Source organism: Nycticebus coucang, chromosome 22 (genome assembly GCF_027406575.1).
Source record: "Nycticebus coucang isolate mNycCou1 chromosome 22, mNycCou1.pri, whole genome shotgun sequence".
Lineage (NCBI taxonomy): Eukaryota > Metazoa > Chordata > Mammalia > Primates > Lorisidae > Nycticebus > Nycticebus coucang.
In genome coordinates, this window is record NC_069801.1 from 39,203,592 (window position 1) to 39,220,565 (window position 16,974).

The 16,974-nt window shown below is 51.7% G+C and overlaps 1 protein-coding gene across 5 annotated transcripts in view; it reads left to right on the forward strand.

Moving 5' to 3' along the window:
* Nucleotides 1–16,974, forward strand: part of SZT2 (SZT2 subunit of KICSTOR complex) — a 52,870-nt gene that overhangs the window by 20,984 nt on the left and 14,912 nt on the right. For 3 of the 5 annotated variants that reach the window (XR_008376876.1, XM_053575864.1, XM_053575863.1), the window contains exons 8-42: nt 619–829; nt 1,087–1,257; nt 1,633–1,867; nt 2,056–2,185; nt 3,205–3,347; nt 3,602–3,754; nt 3,874–3,988; nt 4,193–4,410; nt 4,516–4,731; nt 5,185–5,263; nt 5,512–5,606; nt 5,886–6,054; nt 6,220–6,334; nt 6,449–6,562; nt 6,771–6,941; nt 7,098–7,192; nt 7,430–7,553; nt 7,659–7,823; nt 7,908–8,112; nt 8,415–8,530; nt 8,653–8,899; nt 9,767–9,908; nt 10,060–10,152; nt 10,269–10,347; nt 10,446–10,739; nt 10,867–11,008; nt 11,172–11,279; nt 11,366–11,429; nt 11,641–11,826; nt 12,183–12,350; nt 12,425–12,512; nt 12,645–12,716; nt 12,911–13,112; nt 15,245–15,344; nt 16,192–16,321. Coding sequence is in view for 4 of the 5 variants with exons in the window: in XM_053575864.1 (XP_053431839.1) it covers nt 619–829; nt 1,087–1,257; nt 1,633–1,867; nt 2,056–2,185; nt 3,205–3,347; nt 3,602–3,754; nt 3,874–3,988; nt 4,193–4,410; nt 4,516–4,731; nt 5,185–5,263; nt 5,512–5,606; nt 5,886–6,054; nt 6,220–6,334; nt 6,449–6,562; nt 6,771–6,941; nt 7,098–7,192; nt 7,430–7,553; nt 7,659–7,823; nt 7,908–8,112; nt 8,415–8,530; nt 8,653–8,899; nt 9,767–9,908; nt 10,060–10,152; nt 10,269–10,347; nt 10,446–10,739; nt 10,867–11,008; nt 11,172–11,279; nt 11,366–11,429; nt 11,641–11,826; nt 12,183–12,350; nt 12,425–12,512; nt 12,645–12,716; nt 12,911–13,112; nt 15,245–15,344; nt 16,192–16,321 (5,155 nt within the window). In the remaining variant the exon portion in view is untranslated. Of the gene's footprint in view, nt 1–618; nt 830–1,086; nt 1,258–1,377; nt 1,393–1,632; nt 1,868–2,055; nt 2,186–3,204; nt 3,348–3,601; nt 3,755–3,873; nt 3,989–4,192; nt 4,411–4,515; nt 4,732–5,184; nt 5,264–5,511; nt 5,607–5,885; nt 6,055–6,219; nt 6,335–6,448; nt 6,563–6,770; nt 6,942–7,097; nt 7,193–7,429; nt 7,554–7,658; nt 7,824–7,907; nt 8,113–8,414; nt 8,531–8,652; nt 8,900–9,766; nt 9,909–10,059; nt 10,153–10,268; nt 10,348–10,445; nt 10,740–10,866; nt 11,009–11,171; nt 11,280–11,365; nt 11,430–11,640; nt 11,827–12,182; nt 12,351–12,424; nt 12,513–12,644; nt 12,717–12,910; nt 13,113–15,244; nt 15,345–16,191; nt 16,322–16,974 lie in introns of those variants that run through there. The other 2 variants (XM_053575865.1, XM_053575866.1) reach the window with 2 other exon arrangements.

Genomic DNA, 16,974 nt, shown 5'->3' on the forward strand with positions numbered 1-16,974 from the left:
TATTTGGTGGGTCACAGCTACTCAGCTCTGCCATTGAAGTGTGAAGTAGCCATAGACAGTAAGAAATGAATGGCTTGGCTGTGTTCCAATAAAACTTATTAAAAAATAGGTGATAGGTTATATGTAGTTTGCCAGTTTCTGAGGTATAGCCTTGGTACTCAAAATGTGGTTCACAAACCAATAGCACTGGCATCACCAGAAAGTTTGTTTGAAATGCAGACAGACTCTTAGGCCCCACTCTAGGCCTGTTGCATTTTAGCAAAAATTCCCAAGTGTTTTGTCTGCATGGTAAAGTTTGAGAAGCCCTTTGATAGAGTCACACTTATGTCTGTCAGGATGATGACAAGTAGCCAGTGAACCAATTGCCAAAATCTTTAGTGAAGGGGGTATGGGGATTGGATGTTGAGGAAGAAGGGCAGAAAGTGGTGTGGCCAAATGACATGGGCTTTGGACGGAAGGGCTCAGGGAGGAGAGCCATCTGTCCTAGAAGAAGACTGGCCCACTTTCCACTCTGTGGTCCAGGAAATGGGAGCAGCCGCCTAGCCCTGCCTCTTCCTGTCCTTTTCTTCCTTCTATGCTTTGGTTGGAGCTAGGTCTCCAATTGCTCACTTTCCCCAGGTCGGAGGAGTTTACTCTTATGACTGCTGTTTTGGCCATGTGCCCAATGTGGAATTGATGAAGTTCATTGCAATGGCAACATTTGGCTCCTACCTGTCCACTTGTCCCGAGCCTGAGCCAGGCAACCTGGGTCTGACTGTCTACCACCGGGCATTTCTCCTCTACTCCTTCCTGCGCAGTGGAGAAGCACTGAACCCTGAATACTACTGTGGTAAGAGGTGGCCGTGGCGGGGAGAGGGAGGTGGTGGTGGTGGTGGTGGTGGTGGTGGTGGAAAGCAGAAATATGGAATGGGCCCAGAGATTATGCAGGAATTGGCAGGCGGCGCTTCAGTTCTTAGGGACTAAAAGTATAACTGGAGCTGGCTGTGCTGGCACTGTTCTTCAGTGGTTTCAGAGTAGCCACTTCCCTCATGGCTCTATAAGCCGGCACCTTCCTGTTCTCCTTTCCCATCCTCACTGGTCTTCTAGGCTCTCAGCACCGCCTATTTAATGAGCACCTCGTCTCTGCAAGCAGCAACCCTGCCTTGGCCTTGCGCCGGAAGAAGCATACTGAGAAGGAGGTTCCAGCTGACCTGGTCAGTACCGTGTCTGTACGGCTCCGAGAGGGCTATAGTGTCCGAGAGGTCATGTTGGCCAAAGGTGAGTGTCACTGGTCTTGCTGTAATCCTGCAGACCTCTAACAATTTGTGTATGGGAAGGCCTGCAGAGCAAAGCAGAGGACCCACATGTGCTGCATATGAAAGAGAGTTCCAGTGAAGACTCCACTTGAGTCAAGTGCATTTTGAGTTGCCTTTAGGACTCATTTCTCCTAGCGTGTAATCTAATTCCAAGGTGAACCAGCTGAGTGTGGCTTGGTGTCCTGAACTTGGCTTGGTTTTCTACAGACTCTCTGTCTGTGCCAGGTGGCAGGCTCTGGGCCTGAAAGCTATGGAACCATGCTGGGAACCTTTGGCCAGGGTAGATTCAGAGAGGATGCTGCCCCAGGCCTTCAGTCCTGTGCCCCTTTCCCTTAAGGAGGGTCCCAGCTGGAGGTGAAGCTGGTGCTGCTATGGAAACACAACATGCGCATTGAGTATGTGGCTGTGGCACCCTGGCCCCTGGAGCCTGAGGGCCCGCGAGGAACACGGGTAGAAGTGACAATGGAAGGTGGCTACGACATTTTACATGATGTGTCCTGTGCACTGAGGCAGCCCATTCGCTCACTGTATCGTACCCACGTTATTCGGCGTTTCTGGAACACACTGCAGAGGTTAGTGAAGTCACCACTCAGTGAGTGCTGCCCCATTGTTGTGTGGAGGGACAGATTGGTAAAGCAGGCAGCTATAAAGAGTCACCTGAAGCACCAGGCTTGTGCCAGGGTCCCCTGTCCTCCTGAGGTTCACCGCATCTGCACTTAGCAGAGTCAGGGTATGTCTAAGGCTTGCCCTTGTTCTACAGCATCAACCAGACAGACCAGATGTTGGCCCATCTTCAGTCCTTCTCCTCAGTGCCCGAGCACTTCACTCTTCCTGACAGCACCAAAAGTGGAGTGCCACTCTTCTATATCCCTCCTGGCTCCACCACCCCGGTGAGTGGCTCTGACGTATAGTAGCCCCATATCATGCCATCTTGGCTTATGGCATGTGGAGCCCAGACCCTCCTTCTATTCCCTTTACTCTCAAGACTGAGGCACCCAGGCCGCGCACGGTGGCTCATGCCTATAATCCTAACACTCTGGGAGGCTGAGGCGGGTGGATTGCCTGAGCTCAGGAGTTTGAGCCCAGCCTGAGTAAGAGCGAGACTCTGTCTCTGCTAAAAATAAAAAAAACTAACCAGGAGTTGTGATGCATACCTGTAGTCCCAGCTACTCGGGAAGCTAAGGCAAGAGACCAAGAGTTTGAGGTTGCTATGAGCTATGACACCACCACACTCTATCCAGGGCAACAAAGTAAAACTCTGTCTTAAAAAAAAAAAAAGACTGAGGCACCCAAGCCAGAAGCCCATGCTTTAGTCCTGAGAGCATCTCTTCTCCGCTTATGGCCCCAGGGTAGAGAAGCATCTATAAAGAGAGGCTGTTCTGAACAGACTATAGGTGGCAGAAGCTAACACTTAGAGAATGTCTGGGCAGTGGTATCCCAGCAGACTGTGGGCTCCTTTGTCTCATCTCCATGTGGCATACTCTGGCCTCCCCCAACCACCTTATCCTGTTCCCAACCACCAAAAACTACACACCCTAAAGTCCATAGGTCCCTGGTCCTGTGTTTTCCTCACACTGCACTGACAGGCAGGTGCTTTATGCTAGTGTCCAGTGACCACTAAGCCACTTAGTGGCTTTCCTCCCAAGTAAGTGATATAAGCTGGGCAGGTTCCATCCTTTTGGATTCAGCTTTGAAGTGCTACACAGTCTGTCCCTGGGCTCAGTGATCCTAGTCCAGCCTTCATAGTGGAAGCACTTTTTGCCTCTGTCCCAGGGTAGGCACTAGCCTTTAGCATTAATCCACTACTGTCTCTGACCCCCTGAACTGAGTCTTCCTGCAGTTTGTTTTTTGGAGGTTGTACCCTGGTTCTCCACAAACGCTCCTATAAGACAGTCCTTGCTGTCCCTAGGTGCTCTCCCTTCAGCACAGTGGTTCTGACTCATCCCACGCCCAGTTTGCTGCCTACTGGAAGCCAGTGCTGTCCATGGATGCTAATTCCTGGCAGCGTTGGCTGCACATGCATCGCCTGGTGCTGATTCTGGAACATGACACGTGGGTATCCTCAGGGCTAGGGCCACAGCTGGGGTAGGGGAGCAGGGCTCAGGAAATAAGGAGTGACAGGAAGGGGAACAGCAGATGAGCCCTTACCAGCAGTGGCCAAGGAAACACTATGGCCCTTTCCTCATATTCCTGCTCATCAGTCCCCATAACCTCAGACAGGGCCTAGAAGAGAGAGGTAGCCATCTGTTCTTTTCCTCCATTATTGGGACTGCAAGGTTTCACCCAGTCCACACCCCTCTTTCTAGACCAATCCCCAAGCACTTGCACACGCCGGGTAGCAACGGACGCTACAGCACTATCCAGTGCAGGATCTCCCACTCCTCGCTGACCTCTCTGCTTCGTGACTGGAGCAGCTTCGTGCTAGTGGAGGGCTATTCTTATGTTAAGCTGCTCTTCAGGTGGGCAAAGTGATGTATCCTCACTGTTCCCCCACCACCTCTTCTCATGTCTCTTCCTTTAACCTCCAGACCCTCACCTCCCAGCCTAGGGCTGCTCACTGACTCCCATCTCTTCCCAGTGCCCCAGACCAACCACCCTCCTCCTTCTACATGGTCCGCATCATTTCCAAGGCCCCGTGCATGGTTCTTCGCCTGGGTTTCCCCATTGGCACGCCAGCACAGGCCCGGCACAAGGTAAGACTGACTCCCAGGCCAAGGAGCCCTGGAATGTGGACTTGCTCCATCTCCCTAAACCTCATAGGGCCAGCTCTAGTAGAGAAAAAAGCCCCTGGACCAAGTAATGAAGTAGAGGGTTCTCTCACCTTATGTTTTGGCCCCTTTCCCCAGCCCTATAGAGATGGGACTAAGAGGATCTGACTGACCACACTTCCCTTTCAGATTGTATCAGGCTTGCGGGAAGAGATACTGCGCCTGCGTTTCCCACACCGGGTGCAAAGCAAGGAGCTGACACCCAAGGTGAAACGAAAAGGGCTAGGGGGCATTGGTGGAGGCAGCTCTCCCTCCAAGTCACCCCCAACTCTGGGGCCACAGCAAGCCCTATCTGATCGTCCCTGCCTTGTAGTCTTACATAAGCCACTGGACAAACTGCTCATCAGGTTAGTACAGAGGGTGGGTGGAGAGGGGGCTCACAGTCATAGGGGAGGGGTGTGACTCAGCTGGGTATGAGTAGATATCAATTGGGGAGTGGCCCCATTTTCCAGGTATGAGAAGCTACCACTGGACTACCGGGCACCCTTCTTGCTGACACTGGAGCCACCAGGGCCACTACCCCTGGTGTCAGGCCGCTCAGCCTCTTCTAGCCTAGCATCACTGTCCCGCTACCTCTACCATCAGCGCTGGCTCTGGAGTGTCCCGTCAGGACTGGCCCCTGCGCTGCCACTCAGCGCCCTTGCCCAGCTCCTTTCTGTCCTTACTGAGTATGTTACCCAAGCCTACTAGGCCACTTGGGGGAGGGAAAGAGGAAAGAGTAAGTGTAGCCTGTTTTTTGTTTGTTTGTTTGTTTGTTTTTAAGACAGAGTCTCACTCTGTGCCATGGGTAGACTGCTTGTGGCCTCATCATCACTTCCAGAGTGTTAGGATTATAGGCATGAGCCACCCTGCCCAGCCAGCAGACTGGGTTTCAACGCTCTTCCCCTCTTTAAGCATCAGTTTCAAGTACAGAACAGCATTGCCCTTCCTCACTGCTCTCACTCCACTTGGTTTATTTTGGCCTCTGGTCCCAATTGGACCTGTTACACCCTAAGGGACCACTCACCTGAGCAGGGCCTTGATGACTGTGGGGAGGTACATGTGTAAGGGGAGGGGCTGCACTTCCAGTGTCTCTTCCTTCATCTTTTCCTGGCCCTGCCTTCACCTTTATGGGACTTCAGAGTTCGACTTTCTGAAGGGTTCCACTTCGCCTGCAGTGGGGAAGGAATTATCAACATGGTCTTGGAACTTCCAATTCAGGTATGTGGCATCCTTTATGACACCTCCCCTGTAAGGCCTGTCATAATCTTGGGAACACCTGTCTCTGAGCTGAGTTGGACTGCTGTCAACTCTGCCTCACAGTGGCCATGTGGCCAGAGAGCCCAAGGCCTGAGGCCAGAGTCATAGGACAATGTGGTAAGGGGATAAAAGTTATGAGGACCAGAGCTAGGCCAGGCTAGATCCCTGCTTGGGTGAGATTTGCCCAAGATCTCCCGTTTTGCCTACAGAATGAACCACCAGGGCAGACCACAGCTGAAGAGAAGCACACATGCATTGTCCAGTACATCCTCTTCCCCCCACACTCCACCTCTACCAAAGACAGGTGAGATAGCCTAGCCCCTCTGTGGGATGGGACTCTTCCTCTGTGCAGAGTCCACATTTACCTCACTACCCTATAAAGATCCGGCTCCCATACTACAGGATGATCTTGATCTGGAGTTGGGGGAGAGGGTGCAGTGTTGAGCTGCTTCATCAGGCGAATGCTGTCCTGGAAGGGCCTTGTGCAACTTGTGCCTGTCCTTTGTGCCTGCCTCCTTCCCATGCTCCATGAGGCTGTGCACTAGACCCTCCTTGCCACCTGCTCAGGCCCCTCCTCCTTTAGCTTCTCAACAGATGATGACAATGATGTGGAGGTGGAGGCCCTGGAGGGAGACTCAGAGCTCAATTTGGTCACCGAGGTGTGGGTGGAACCTCAGTGTGGGCGAGTAGGACCTGGCCCCGGAAGCTGGAAGCACCTTCAGGACCTGACATACTCTGAGATCCCTCAAGCTGTGAGTCACCTCACAAAAGTACCCCCACCTCTTACCAGGCTGCAGCACATTGGCTTCCTGCTTTCTCTGAAAGTCTGGGACTGCTGGGGCTTCGTGGAAAGCTGCAGGCCGAGGTAGTCCAGGCTAGGAGGATTTGACTCCTAACCTCTGATATTCTTCCTCTAGCTCCACCCGCGAGATGCTGCCTGCATAGGTTCCATGCTGAGCTTTGAATACTTGATACAGCTGTGCCAGAGCAAGGAGTGGGGTCCTCTGCCCCCAGAGCCAAGCGTCTCTGATGGTCAGTGGGAAAGGTGGCCCACTGGGTGGGGCAGCATAGTGGACAGAGAGAAGGTGGCCACAGACAGGTAATGTGGATCTCTCTCTGTGTCACATCTTCCTTCTTCCCTCCTAGGATTGGACCGGGGAGGAGACAGCTGTGTCCATGAGATCCCTTTCCATTTTGATCTAATGGGATTGCTGCCCCAGTGCCAACAGCTCCAGATGTTCTTCCTCTTGCTTTCCAGAGGTGGGTGGAACTTTTTTTTCACACTACACTTAAAGGGCCAGCAGGCCTGGGAGCATAGAGAAGAGAGAGCAGATGAGTCAGCAGGTGAGCAGAGGATGATGGGGAAAGGGGGCTGTGAGGCTGAAGGAGGCTCTTACTGGTCAGGGCTGGGCCAGGGGAACAGGGCAGCAGGAGGCTCTTGGTGCTGAGCAAAGTGTGTGTCGGGCAGAGCCAGAGGGTGTCCCTCTCGCCGAGGGGCCCTGTCCCGCCAACGACTTGGTGCTGTGCCTGGTGCACAGCTGCCTGGGGCAGGAGCTGAGTGACCAGGAGATCCCCCTCACCCCAACTGACCAGGCCGCCTTCTTCAGTGAAGTGCTACAGCGGAGCTGTCACAGTTCAGGTGAGCTCTCGCCTTCTTCCTAAAGACAGGCTATGGCCCAGGCCTTTCCCCACCCCCACAGAGTGGTTCCTGCCTTTGAGTTTTGGCCTTCCTCCTCCTCCTCAACTCTTCAACTCAAGCCCTGCCTTCCTCTACACATTTCTGTCCTTGTTATAGATGCAGAGGGGTCATCAACAGGGGTCCACGGGCTCCTGAAGGATCAAGCAGTCGGCAGCGCCCAGGCCACTAGAGACTCAGCTTCTACCACCCTGGTGGGCACTGATTCTTCTCCCAGAGTCCTTTGTATACTGACCTCCTTCCATCACATCTTCATGCCCCAACTCCTGCCACTCTTGCTACTAAATGCCTTCTGTCAATGGCAGGCTGTCATTTCCCTTTGTCCTGAGCTTTCAAGCTATACCTAAGATGAGTCAGCTGTAAGGTAGAGGAAGGGAATGGGGGATGCATGTTCTCTTGTAGATTACTCTAATTTTGTTTCTTTCTTACAGAGTGTAGGTCTCCCTGAAGCACTCAAGCCTCTCCTCTCCTCCCAGCCCCCTCAGTGGCGCTGCTATGCAAGGCTTGTGAGTCCTCAGCATGTATTTCTGACTTTTCTCCCAGCTGCCTTCTCAGGTACCAGCCACTGGCCTTCCTCACTAGCCCCCTCAGATAGAAACCGCTAAACTCCCTCCCCAGCCCACCTGGCACCTCTGATCTTTGTCTCTCTTTCCTCTTCAGATGTCCAGCATCTGGCCACTTGTGGCCTAGAGAGACCCTCTCAAGAGGAGACAAAGCCTAAGTTTGAAGATTGGAATGGGACCCCCAGCCTGAAAGATCTGAGAGGAACTGGGGTCAAGGCTACAAAGTCCCAAGTCCCTATCCTCAGCGTCACCCTGGCCGATGGTGAGGCTGCTGACTTGCTCAGGCGGGAGTGAGAATGGGAAACAATGAAGGGAGTAAAGACCATGTAATACCTTTTTGCCACAGATAATGCCCAGCATCAAGGAGAGATGAGCCCACCCTTCCGTCGGGACTTACAGGCTTACACCGGGCGTCAGGCTTCCCAGACAGAGGGTACAGAAGGGCCCCGGACCCGGTGTCCTGTCTACATCTATAGCTGTTCGCTAGAAGCACTGAAGGAGCAAATGGTTGGCACACAGCCCCCTCAGGCATCCCAAGACCTCATCTTCTGGTGAGCACCCTCATTGTTGACCTATGTCATGCCCCAACCATAGTTCCAGCCAAGGCTTAGGTACATGCTAATGGGTGTGGATAGACAGGCCGATGGTCTGTGGCAGGAACTCAGCTTCTTTGCCATATCCTGCTAGCTCCTTGGTTGGCTTTCCTCAGCAAATCAGTTGAACTTGCTAGGCATTGAATATATTTGGTCTGAGATTAGAGTCTGCGGGTGATCTCTTAGAGTGTGGGTAGCTGATAAGTCTTAGGTCTCACTTTGGGGAGTTGGCCAAGCTCTGTTTTCCCTCCCATTCCTAGGACTCAGTTCCTCGACCACCCTTCTCCCTCCTCAGCCTGGCTGGAGCCCAGGTACAAGGAGGCAGCCAACCACTGTGCCTTGCTGCAGGAGCACGCACAGCGATGCTATGTCCGTGGTGAGCAGGAGAGCCGTGCAAGGGAGGAATAGGCTGTGTGGGTGAGAGCAGGGATTACAGGGCTGAAGACTAGAGAGGCTATTCCAGAGCATGACCCACATGGCCCCTTCCACTTCCATCAGGGCTGTACCGGAGCTTGCAGCAGGCACAGAGCGTGACCTCCCAGGATGTGCTGACAGCAGTAGATGCCTGTGAGGAGCTACTACAAGAAGTAGACATCACCCCTTTTCTCCTGGCACTGTGTGGCCACACTTGGGGTTTGCCTCATGCACCCCCAAGCCCTGGTCCCCTCAGCCCTGGACCCTTCAGCAGCAGTATTGAAGAGGGCCCCGAGCCTCGGGAACGAGCTATCCTAGCTTCTGAATCCAGGTTAGGACTGTACTTGAATGATGTTATCAAGGGGAGCACAGACCAAGTCCCTGTACACATGGGACTTCCAGTCCAGGTAGGCCCCAGTCACCAGTGAAGCAGTAGTGCTTAGTCACTGGCTCCCTGCCTCCTGTGCAGCCTTCTTTCTCCCAGTGGACACAGACTCAGTCTTCCTCCCAGGCTTTCCCCATCTCTCCTTCTTTGGTGTAGAGGGATGAGCTAGGGCAGGGATAGGGAGTTCCTGGTTGCCAACGATGAATATAAAGACTTGTTGGAGGACATTCCTACAATAGTAAGAATCTCCCTACCTAATGAATGAGTTTCATGGGGGCCAAAACTGTGTTCTCCTCACTGCTGGGTCCCCACCTCACCATAGCGACTTTAATAGGTCCCTGTTGAAGAAGGGAGGGAGAATTGGAGGGAAGGAGGCAGACAGCCATGTCTCATGTCTGCAGTGTGTTAGCGTTAGGGAAACAGGAACCCAAAGGACGAATGTGCTGATGGCTGCTCGGTTAGAACTCTAGCTCTCTCTGGAGCTCTAGATCCTCCCCCTTTCAGGCCTCCCAAATGAATGTATTTTCTTCCCAACAAGTCTTGCTTCTCCACCTGTCTTCTCCATTTGTAGTCGGAAACTGTGAGTCATCCTTACTCTGTTTCACCAAAATGCCCAACCATTAAGAAATACAAAGGTTAGATAGAGCCAAAGTGGGTAGTTTAGTTCTCCTTGCCTCTTTCACCATCCATATCATTGTGGTAAGCATCTTTCCTGTAGACAAAGAGGTATGTGCTGCTCCACAATTGGGAAGCAGGCTCCCTTAGAACTCGGTGATTCTTAACACTTTAATCTCCCCCACCCTAACCATTCAGCATAGAGACTGAAGACCTAAGCGAGCCTGAGTTTCAAAGCACCCGTGTCCCTGACAATCCAGACCCTGGCCTGGAGATCTCTCTAACAGACATCTGCCAGCTCAGAGGAGAGAAACACGATGCCCTTCAGAGCCTCATCCAGGTGGGAAGCCAGAGTGAGAGTAGAAGAGGTGTGGAATCCTACTTGTGCAGAGGGATGGTATTGTTTCCTGGGCTGGGGGTGCCCTATTCTAGAGTAGAGTCTGGTCCTACTGAGAAGTGGCTGACATAGCCTTCTCCTAACCCCACAACAGGAGAAGTTCCTGGAGATCTGTCATCTCCACTTCTGCACAGTGCCCTCTAATCCTCACTACTTTTTCTACTGTCCTCCATCTAGCAGGCGAGAGGTGAGTGGCTTTCTTCCTTACCTCCCTCAGGCTCCCAACCCATAGCCCCAGAGGCCTGCCTGAGGTCTGGATGTGGCTCTTGTCCTGCCTTAGATCAAACTTTCTCTTTTGCCCAGGATGAGGGCCCCCGGGACACAGTAGACAGAAAAGTCAGTGACCTGGAGTTTTCAGAGGCTGAGCTCATGGGAGAAGAGGGTATGTGAGCAAGCAGGTCAAGGTGGGGAAGGCTGTTTCAAGCCAGGATCCAGGGACCTCCACTGACAGCCCATTGACCGCATAACATGCACCACCAGGGGACACATCTGCCTGCTGCGTGGTCACTGAGAGTGACCCAGAGCTGGAAGTAGAATACCGTGAGAGCCGTGAACCAGACCTGGGGCCTGCTGGGCTAGACTCGGCTTCGCTGTCAGATGCAGACACTGTGAACCCAGATGAAGACTCCTTCAGTATCTTGGGGGGCGAGTCACCCACTGGGCCTGAGAGCCTCATGCATGACCTGCCACCACTCTTCTTGCACCTCACGTGCTCCATGCGGCTGCGTGGGCAACATAGCTCAGTACCTGTGTGCAGCCTGCCCACCTGCCTGGGTGAGTTTAGAGGAGTTTGCCTGCCTGTCTTGGGGGAGAGCAAGACATCACTGTTACAGCACTTAGATCTTGTGATCTGTGCTTATTTTGGGCCCCCCAGCAACTCCTAACTTTTCTCCTCTCTCAGGCCAGGTGCTTTCTAGTCTGGAGGGTCCCCCCATTGGAGGCCGAGTTCCCCTGAGGGACCTCAGTGTCACTCTGGATGTCTTCGTGCTGACCTTGCCTCTGGAAGTGGAGCTCCCCCCAGCCTCAGACCCTCAGCACCACCGGTGTGGCAGCAAGTTTGATGGGGAAATCTGGGGCCTTGTTAGGACAGGGAGACTATAGGGTACTTGGGGGCTACAGAGACCTTGAGTCCAAGAAAGGAGCGATGAGGAGGCCTTGGAAGGACAACAGTTCATGACCTTTACCTTTTGCTCCTAACCTGTCCAGGTCAACATCTGAGAGCAGTGCTTCATTTCCACGATCCCCAGGGCAGCCATCATCTTTAAGGTCAGATGATGGCCTGGGGCCCACACTGCCACCCCCAGAAGAAGAGAGGTATTTCCTTATCTCCCTCTCAGAGTTTCTCTCTCCTCCTCAATTTCGTTTCTAGAAACCAATGTCTAAACCTTTCTTCCATGTAGGTACCCAGGACTATCCAATTTGGCTGTACCCCACAGACTGGCTATAGAGACCACCATGAGTGAGGTGAGGGCTTTCCCTCCTCCCACTTAAGTGATAGCCCCCCACACTGTAACTGATACTCTTCTATCGTATAGATATATGATGGAGATACAGTATCCCCTTTATTGTAGGATTGAAGTGAGGCCTCCCTCAGTCTGTGAGGCAAAGTATCTTCTAGTCTGGGAGTGAGGTGATGCCACAGTAAACAAGGGGAATGCCTTTTGTCACTTCCTAGATCCGGTGGTTATTGGAAGATGAGATGGTGGGGGCACTCCGAAGAGGGGGAATCCCCCAGAGCCCTGCCCTGCACCGTGCAGCTGCCCACATTCACAGCTCTCCTGGGCGTTCCACCTGCCTTCGCCAAACTCTGCCACTGAGTTTTGTATTTGGGCCAGAGCGTTCCCTCACACAATTCAAGGAGGTAAACTGCCCTCAGAATACTCCATGTTCACCTTGAGGCCTATCCTTCTCTGGACCCCAGGACCGAAAGACCCTCTTTTACGATGAGTCTGTAGAATTAGCCCTCCTGTTACCCTCCTTACCATGTTGTCTGTCCTTACCTCTATGCCTCAGTGAAAAGAAACCCAGCCCCCAACTTTGTCACTGAGCCTGTTGAACCTTAGGCAAGTCACTGAATTTTTTTCTTAACCTCTGCAGCAGGGACACCAGAGCACCCTCCTTACCAGTAGTTTGGGGTGTCTGAAGAGGATGTATAGGAAGCCATGTACCAGGAGGGCTGCTCCTGCTTAAGCTATGATCTTGGATCCTGTTCCCTAGGAGTTCCGCCACCTCCATCTTCCTGGCCATGTTCTTCTTGAGGACCCTGATAGTGGCTTCTTCTTTGTGGCAGCTGGCCAGCAGCCAAGTGGGTCCCATGGAGAACCTTCTTCAGCGGCCTGGGCTTGGCAGAGTCATGAGGACAGGGCTGAAGGCATTGAAGGGGAGGTGAGTCTGACCTGGAAGTGAGGGTGGGGTAGGGATGGGGGCCTATACCTCAGTCCTGATTTCCTTCCTCTCAGGCCCTGACAGCCAGCCCCCAAGCCTCTGGGTCCCTAGAAGATTCTGAGGGCACCAACCTCATCAGCCTGCCCAGCCTGCCACAAGGAGGTAAGAGAGGACTTGGGCAGCAAAGCCTGGGGCCAGGACCAAGGACTTGTACATCCCTGGCCCTGCTTCTAGTTTAGAGGGAGGCCATGGACAGAATTGAGAAAAACTCTAGAATTTCCCTTCTCTATGCAGGGAGTCAGCCTGGACCCAGTCGGGGACTAAGCCTCATGTCCAGTCAGGGTAGTGTGGACTCAGATCACCTAGGTAAGCTGAGGGCAGGGAGCGGAATACTCTAAGCTGACAGGAAGTAGGCTTAGAGCTGCACAGGGAAGGGTCTGGATGGGGGGGGGGCATCAGAAAGGATTGATCTGAAGGGACCATCAAGCTGATGCACTTAGAAGATCAGATGCGTCAGGCCCAGCTTAGGATGGGATTGAACATTAGCACATCTGACACAGGTTATGATGGTGGCAGCAGTGGCTCAGACAGTGAGGGTCCTAATGACACCCTCAGTGAGAAAGCCCCCTTCACATTGCGGTCTCCACCTGGGCCAGCACCTCTACAGCCTTCACTCTCAGGCCTCTCCGGCCCTGGCCTGCCTGACTTCTGGCTCATTGTCCGGGTGCTGCAGGACCGTGTGGAAGTATATGCACATGCACGGTAAGTAGAGGCTAGGGCTTATACCATGATGCTCGTGTTAGCCTCTTTTCTATGTTCCCACAACACCTCTTTCTAGTGTTGGTTAAAGTTTGCTGGGCACAGTGGCTCACACCTGCTATCCCAGCGCTTTAGCAGACCAAGGCAGGAGGATCACTGGAGGCCCATCTCTTAAAAAAAAAAAAAAAAAAAAGCCAGGTGTGGTGGCTCACACCTGTAGTCCTAGCTACTTGGGAGACTAAGGCAGGAAGATCATTTGAGGTCTGGTGTTCAGGGATATAGTGAGTTGTGATCACACCACTGTACTCTAGCCTGGGTGACAGAATGAAACCCTTCTCTTTAAAAAAAGTAATGCTTGGATGGAGAGCTGACTTGTATTCTTAGCTTGGGTGCTCATATCTTATAACAAAGCACATCATTCTTGACTTTCTTAATGGAATTGAAAAGTTGATGGAAATTTTGGCTTCTAGCTGAGCATTAAGAGCATCTACAGTTCAGAGAAGCTTCAGAAGTTAATATATAAAAATAAGGCATAATAGCTAAAAATTTAACAAATGCTTACTGTGTGGTAGGTACTGTTCTAGAATTTGATGTGAATCAGCTCATTTAATCTGTGTAACAACCCTACAAAGTGTTATTATCTGTACTGTATAGATAAATAGACTCAAGCAGAGGTAAGTTAAACACTCCCAAAGTCATGATTAGTAAGTGGCAAAGTCAGTATTCATGCCTAGGCATCTGGTTAAATTTCTAATCTTGAGGGTGGATGGAGTGAGTAGTGGAAGGGTAGAACTGAGAAAGACAGACCGCCATTCTGACAAAGAAGATTTGAAAATAAAAAAGGTGTTGGCCGGGCATGGTAGCTCACACCTGTAATCCTAGTCCTCTGGAAGGCCAAGGCAGGAGGATTGCTTGAGCTCAGAAGTTCAAGACCACCCTGAGCAAGAGTGAGACCTCTTCTCTAAAAATAGCTGAGCATTGTGGCAGGTGCCTATAGTCCCAGCTAACCGGGTGGTTGAAGCAAGAGGATCACTTGGAGCCCAAGAGTATGAGGTGGTTTTGCTATAAGCTCTGGTGATGATGCAGTATACTATCCAGGGCAACTCTGTCTCAAAAAAAAAAAAAAAAAAAAATTTTTTTTGTTTTGTTTAGAAATCACAAGGTCTGTGTGAAAGAGAAAACAAACAAGCAAAAAGAGAGTTGCGGCTTGGTGTCTGTAGCTCAAGTGGCTAGGGTTTCAGCCACATAACACCTGAGCTGGTGGGTTCAAATCCAGCCCAGGCCTGCCAAACAACAATGATGACAACTACAACGAAAAAAAAAAGCCTGGCGTTGTGATGGGCACCTGTAGTCCCAGCCACTTGGGCGGTGCCTGTGGCTGAATGGATAGGGCGCCAGCCCCATATACTGAGGGTGGCAGGTTCAAACCCAGCCCCAGCCCCAGCCAAACTGCAACCAAAAAATAGCCAGGCATTGTGGCGGGTGCCTGTAGTCCCAGCTACTCGGGAGACTGAGGCAAGAAAATCGCCTAAGCCCAGGAATTGGAGGTTGCTGTGAGCTATGTGACGCCACAGCACTCTACTGAGAGCAATAAAGTGAGACTCTGTCTCAGGCAGTGCCTGTGGCTCAATGAGTAGGGTGCCGGCCCCACATACTGAGGGTGGTGGGTTCAAACCCAGCCCCGTCCAAACTGCAACAAAAAATAGCCGGGCGTTGTGGGTGCCTGTAGTCCCAGCTACTTGGGAGGCTGAGGCAAGAGAATCGCCTAAACTCAAGAGCTGGAGGTTGCTGTGAGCTGTGATACCACAGCACTCTACCGAGGGCGACAAAATGAGACTAAAAAAAAAAAAGTGAGACTGTCTCTACCAAAAAAAAAAAAAAAAACAAGAGTTGTACTGCACAGAAGCCTCTGAATAGTGCCAGTGTGGGAGCTCCTGAGGCAAGCATAGAGCCTACATCTCCAGAACTCTTGAGGATTCCATTTTTCCCATTTCCCATCAGGTTTACTTCCCTTTGTTAAAGCCTACTTCCTTTTCTTGGTTGCCCTAGGCCCCAGCTCCATGACCTCCCCTTCTCTTCATGATACAACTCCTTCCCCACTGCAGTTCTGTGTCAAATCCATCTTTCCTTCCCAGGAGCCTGATTCGGGAGGATGGGGGTCCAGGCACCGAGTGTCGCCACCTGCAGCAGCTCCTGGTGAGGCGAGTTGGGGAGATCTGCAGGGAAGTCAACCAGGTAAGAGTCAAGGCTCTCCAGGCCCTGAGACACAGGCCAGATGAGGGAAGAGCTTCTAGAGACATGACTTTCGGAGGCTAATTAATGGTCCATCTCAGACTTAGCAATAACTATGGGAAGTTTCCTTTGACTGCCCCCCCGCATTAGTGGGATGCTGTTATTCCCCCAACTCCCTGCAAACCAGGGAGCTCTCCACAACCAACCCGAATAATAGCAGGTTACTCTCTCACACCCTCCCATTAACTATAAGATGTTCCCCCTCATTGCAGTGTTCTAGCATCAGCAATGTAATAATGAACCCGACAGAGGGAAACCATCTCTGTGGAGTTTGTATAGAATGTAGGGGAGATAGCCACTGAACAACTAAATTACACAAAGTATTTCATTTACAATTGGGAAGAATTATACAAAGGGTAAGTAGAGATTGCTGTGAGAGCATCTTATAGTGATCTGACTATCTAAAGTGTCAGGGGAACTTCTTGGAGGAAGTGATTTTTGATCTGAGACCTGAAGGATAGCGAACAGATGCTGGCAGCCCCAGCCAAAGTGCAACAACAAAAAAAAAATAGCCGGGCATTGTGGCGGGCACCTGTAGTCCCAGCTGCTCGGGAGGCTGAGGCAAGAGAATCGCGTAAGCCCTAGAGTTGGAGGTTGCTGTGAGCCATGTGACATCATGGCACTCTACCCGAGGGCGGTACAGTGAGACTCTGTCTCTACAAAAAAAAAAAAAAAAAAAAGAGGGACCCCCATGAAAGTGAACATTCTCTGGCCCCTCAGCACCCCTGGCCACCTCCACCCGCTTATGAGGAGATATTTCAGTTCCCTGACAGCTTGCTCCTTCTCCTAGAGACTGCTTCTTCAGGACCTTCATGACAGTCACGTGTGTAACTCTCTTCTGGTGGCTGAGAGTGAAGAAGATCTGTGGCGCAGTGAGACTCCCTTCCACTCCCGACAGCGGGCCCTACTGTCCAGTGATGGTGAGGTCCCACCAGCAGCTTCCCTCACAGAGTGGTGCTGCTGCCCACTCCTTCCTCCAATACTTTGGTGGGGAGCTGAGAACAGAGTTCCTGTTACTTGGTCATTAGTGCCAAGCAATAGAGAGAGAGCAAGGAGGACAGGATAGAAAAAGATCACTGGATTTGGCTGTGTACTCATCAAGTGACTTTCATGAAAGTAGTTTCAGTAGAGAGATGAGAATAGAAACCAGATGAAATTGAACAGTGAAAGAAAGGATATATACGGGGAATGGAGAATAACAACTCTTTCAAATAGCTTGGCAGTGAAGGGAAAGAGAAAATAGAATGATGGTGACTAAAACAGATGGGGGCAAGGAAGGGACTTTTAAAACTCTACTTAAAATAACGTAGGGACTTGAGCATGTCTATTCCGCAGGGAAAGAGCCAGTAGAGGGAGAAGCTGAATACAGGAAACAAGAGGTAATTGAGAGGGCACCAGGCCATGATGTGTCTTCTGAAGGGCCTATCTCTGCCTGGCCTTGTCCTGTGACCCAAAAAGATCATCTTTCCCTGACAAGGATGAGGAGTCTGAGAGAGTGAGGACAAGTAGAGCCAGTTCCCAGGTGAGAAAAGACCAGAGGGGAGGAGCCTGCAAACTGGCCTTGTGCTCACTT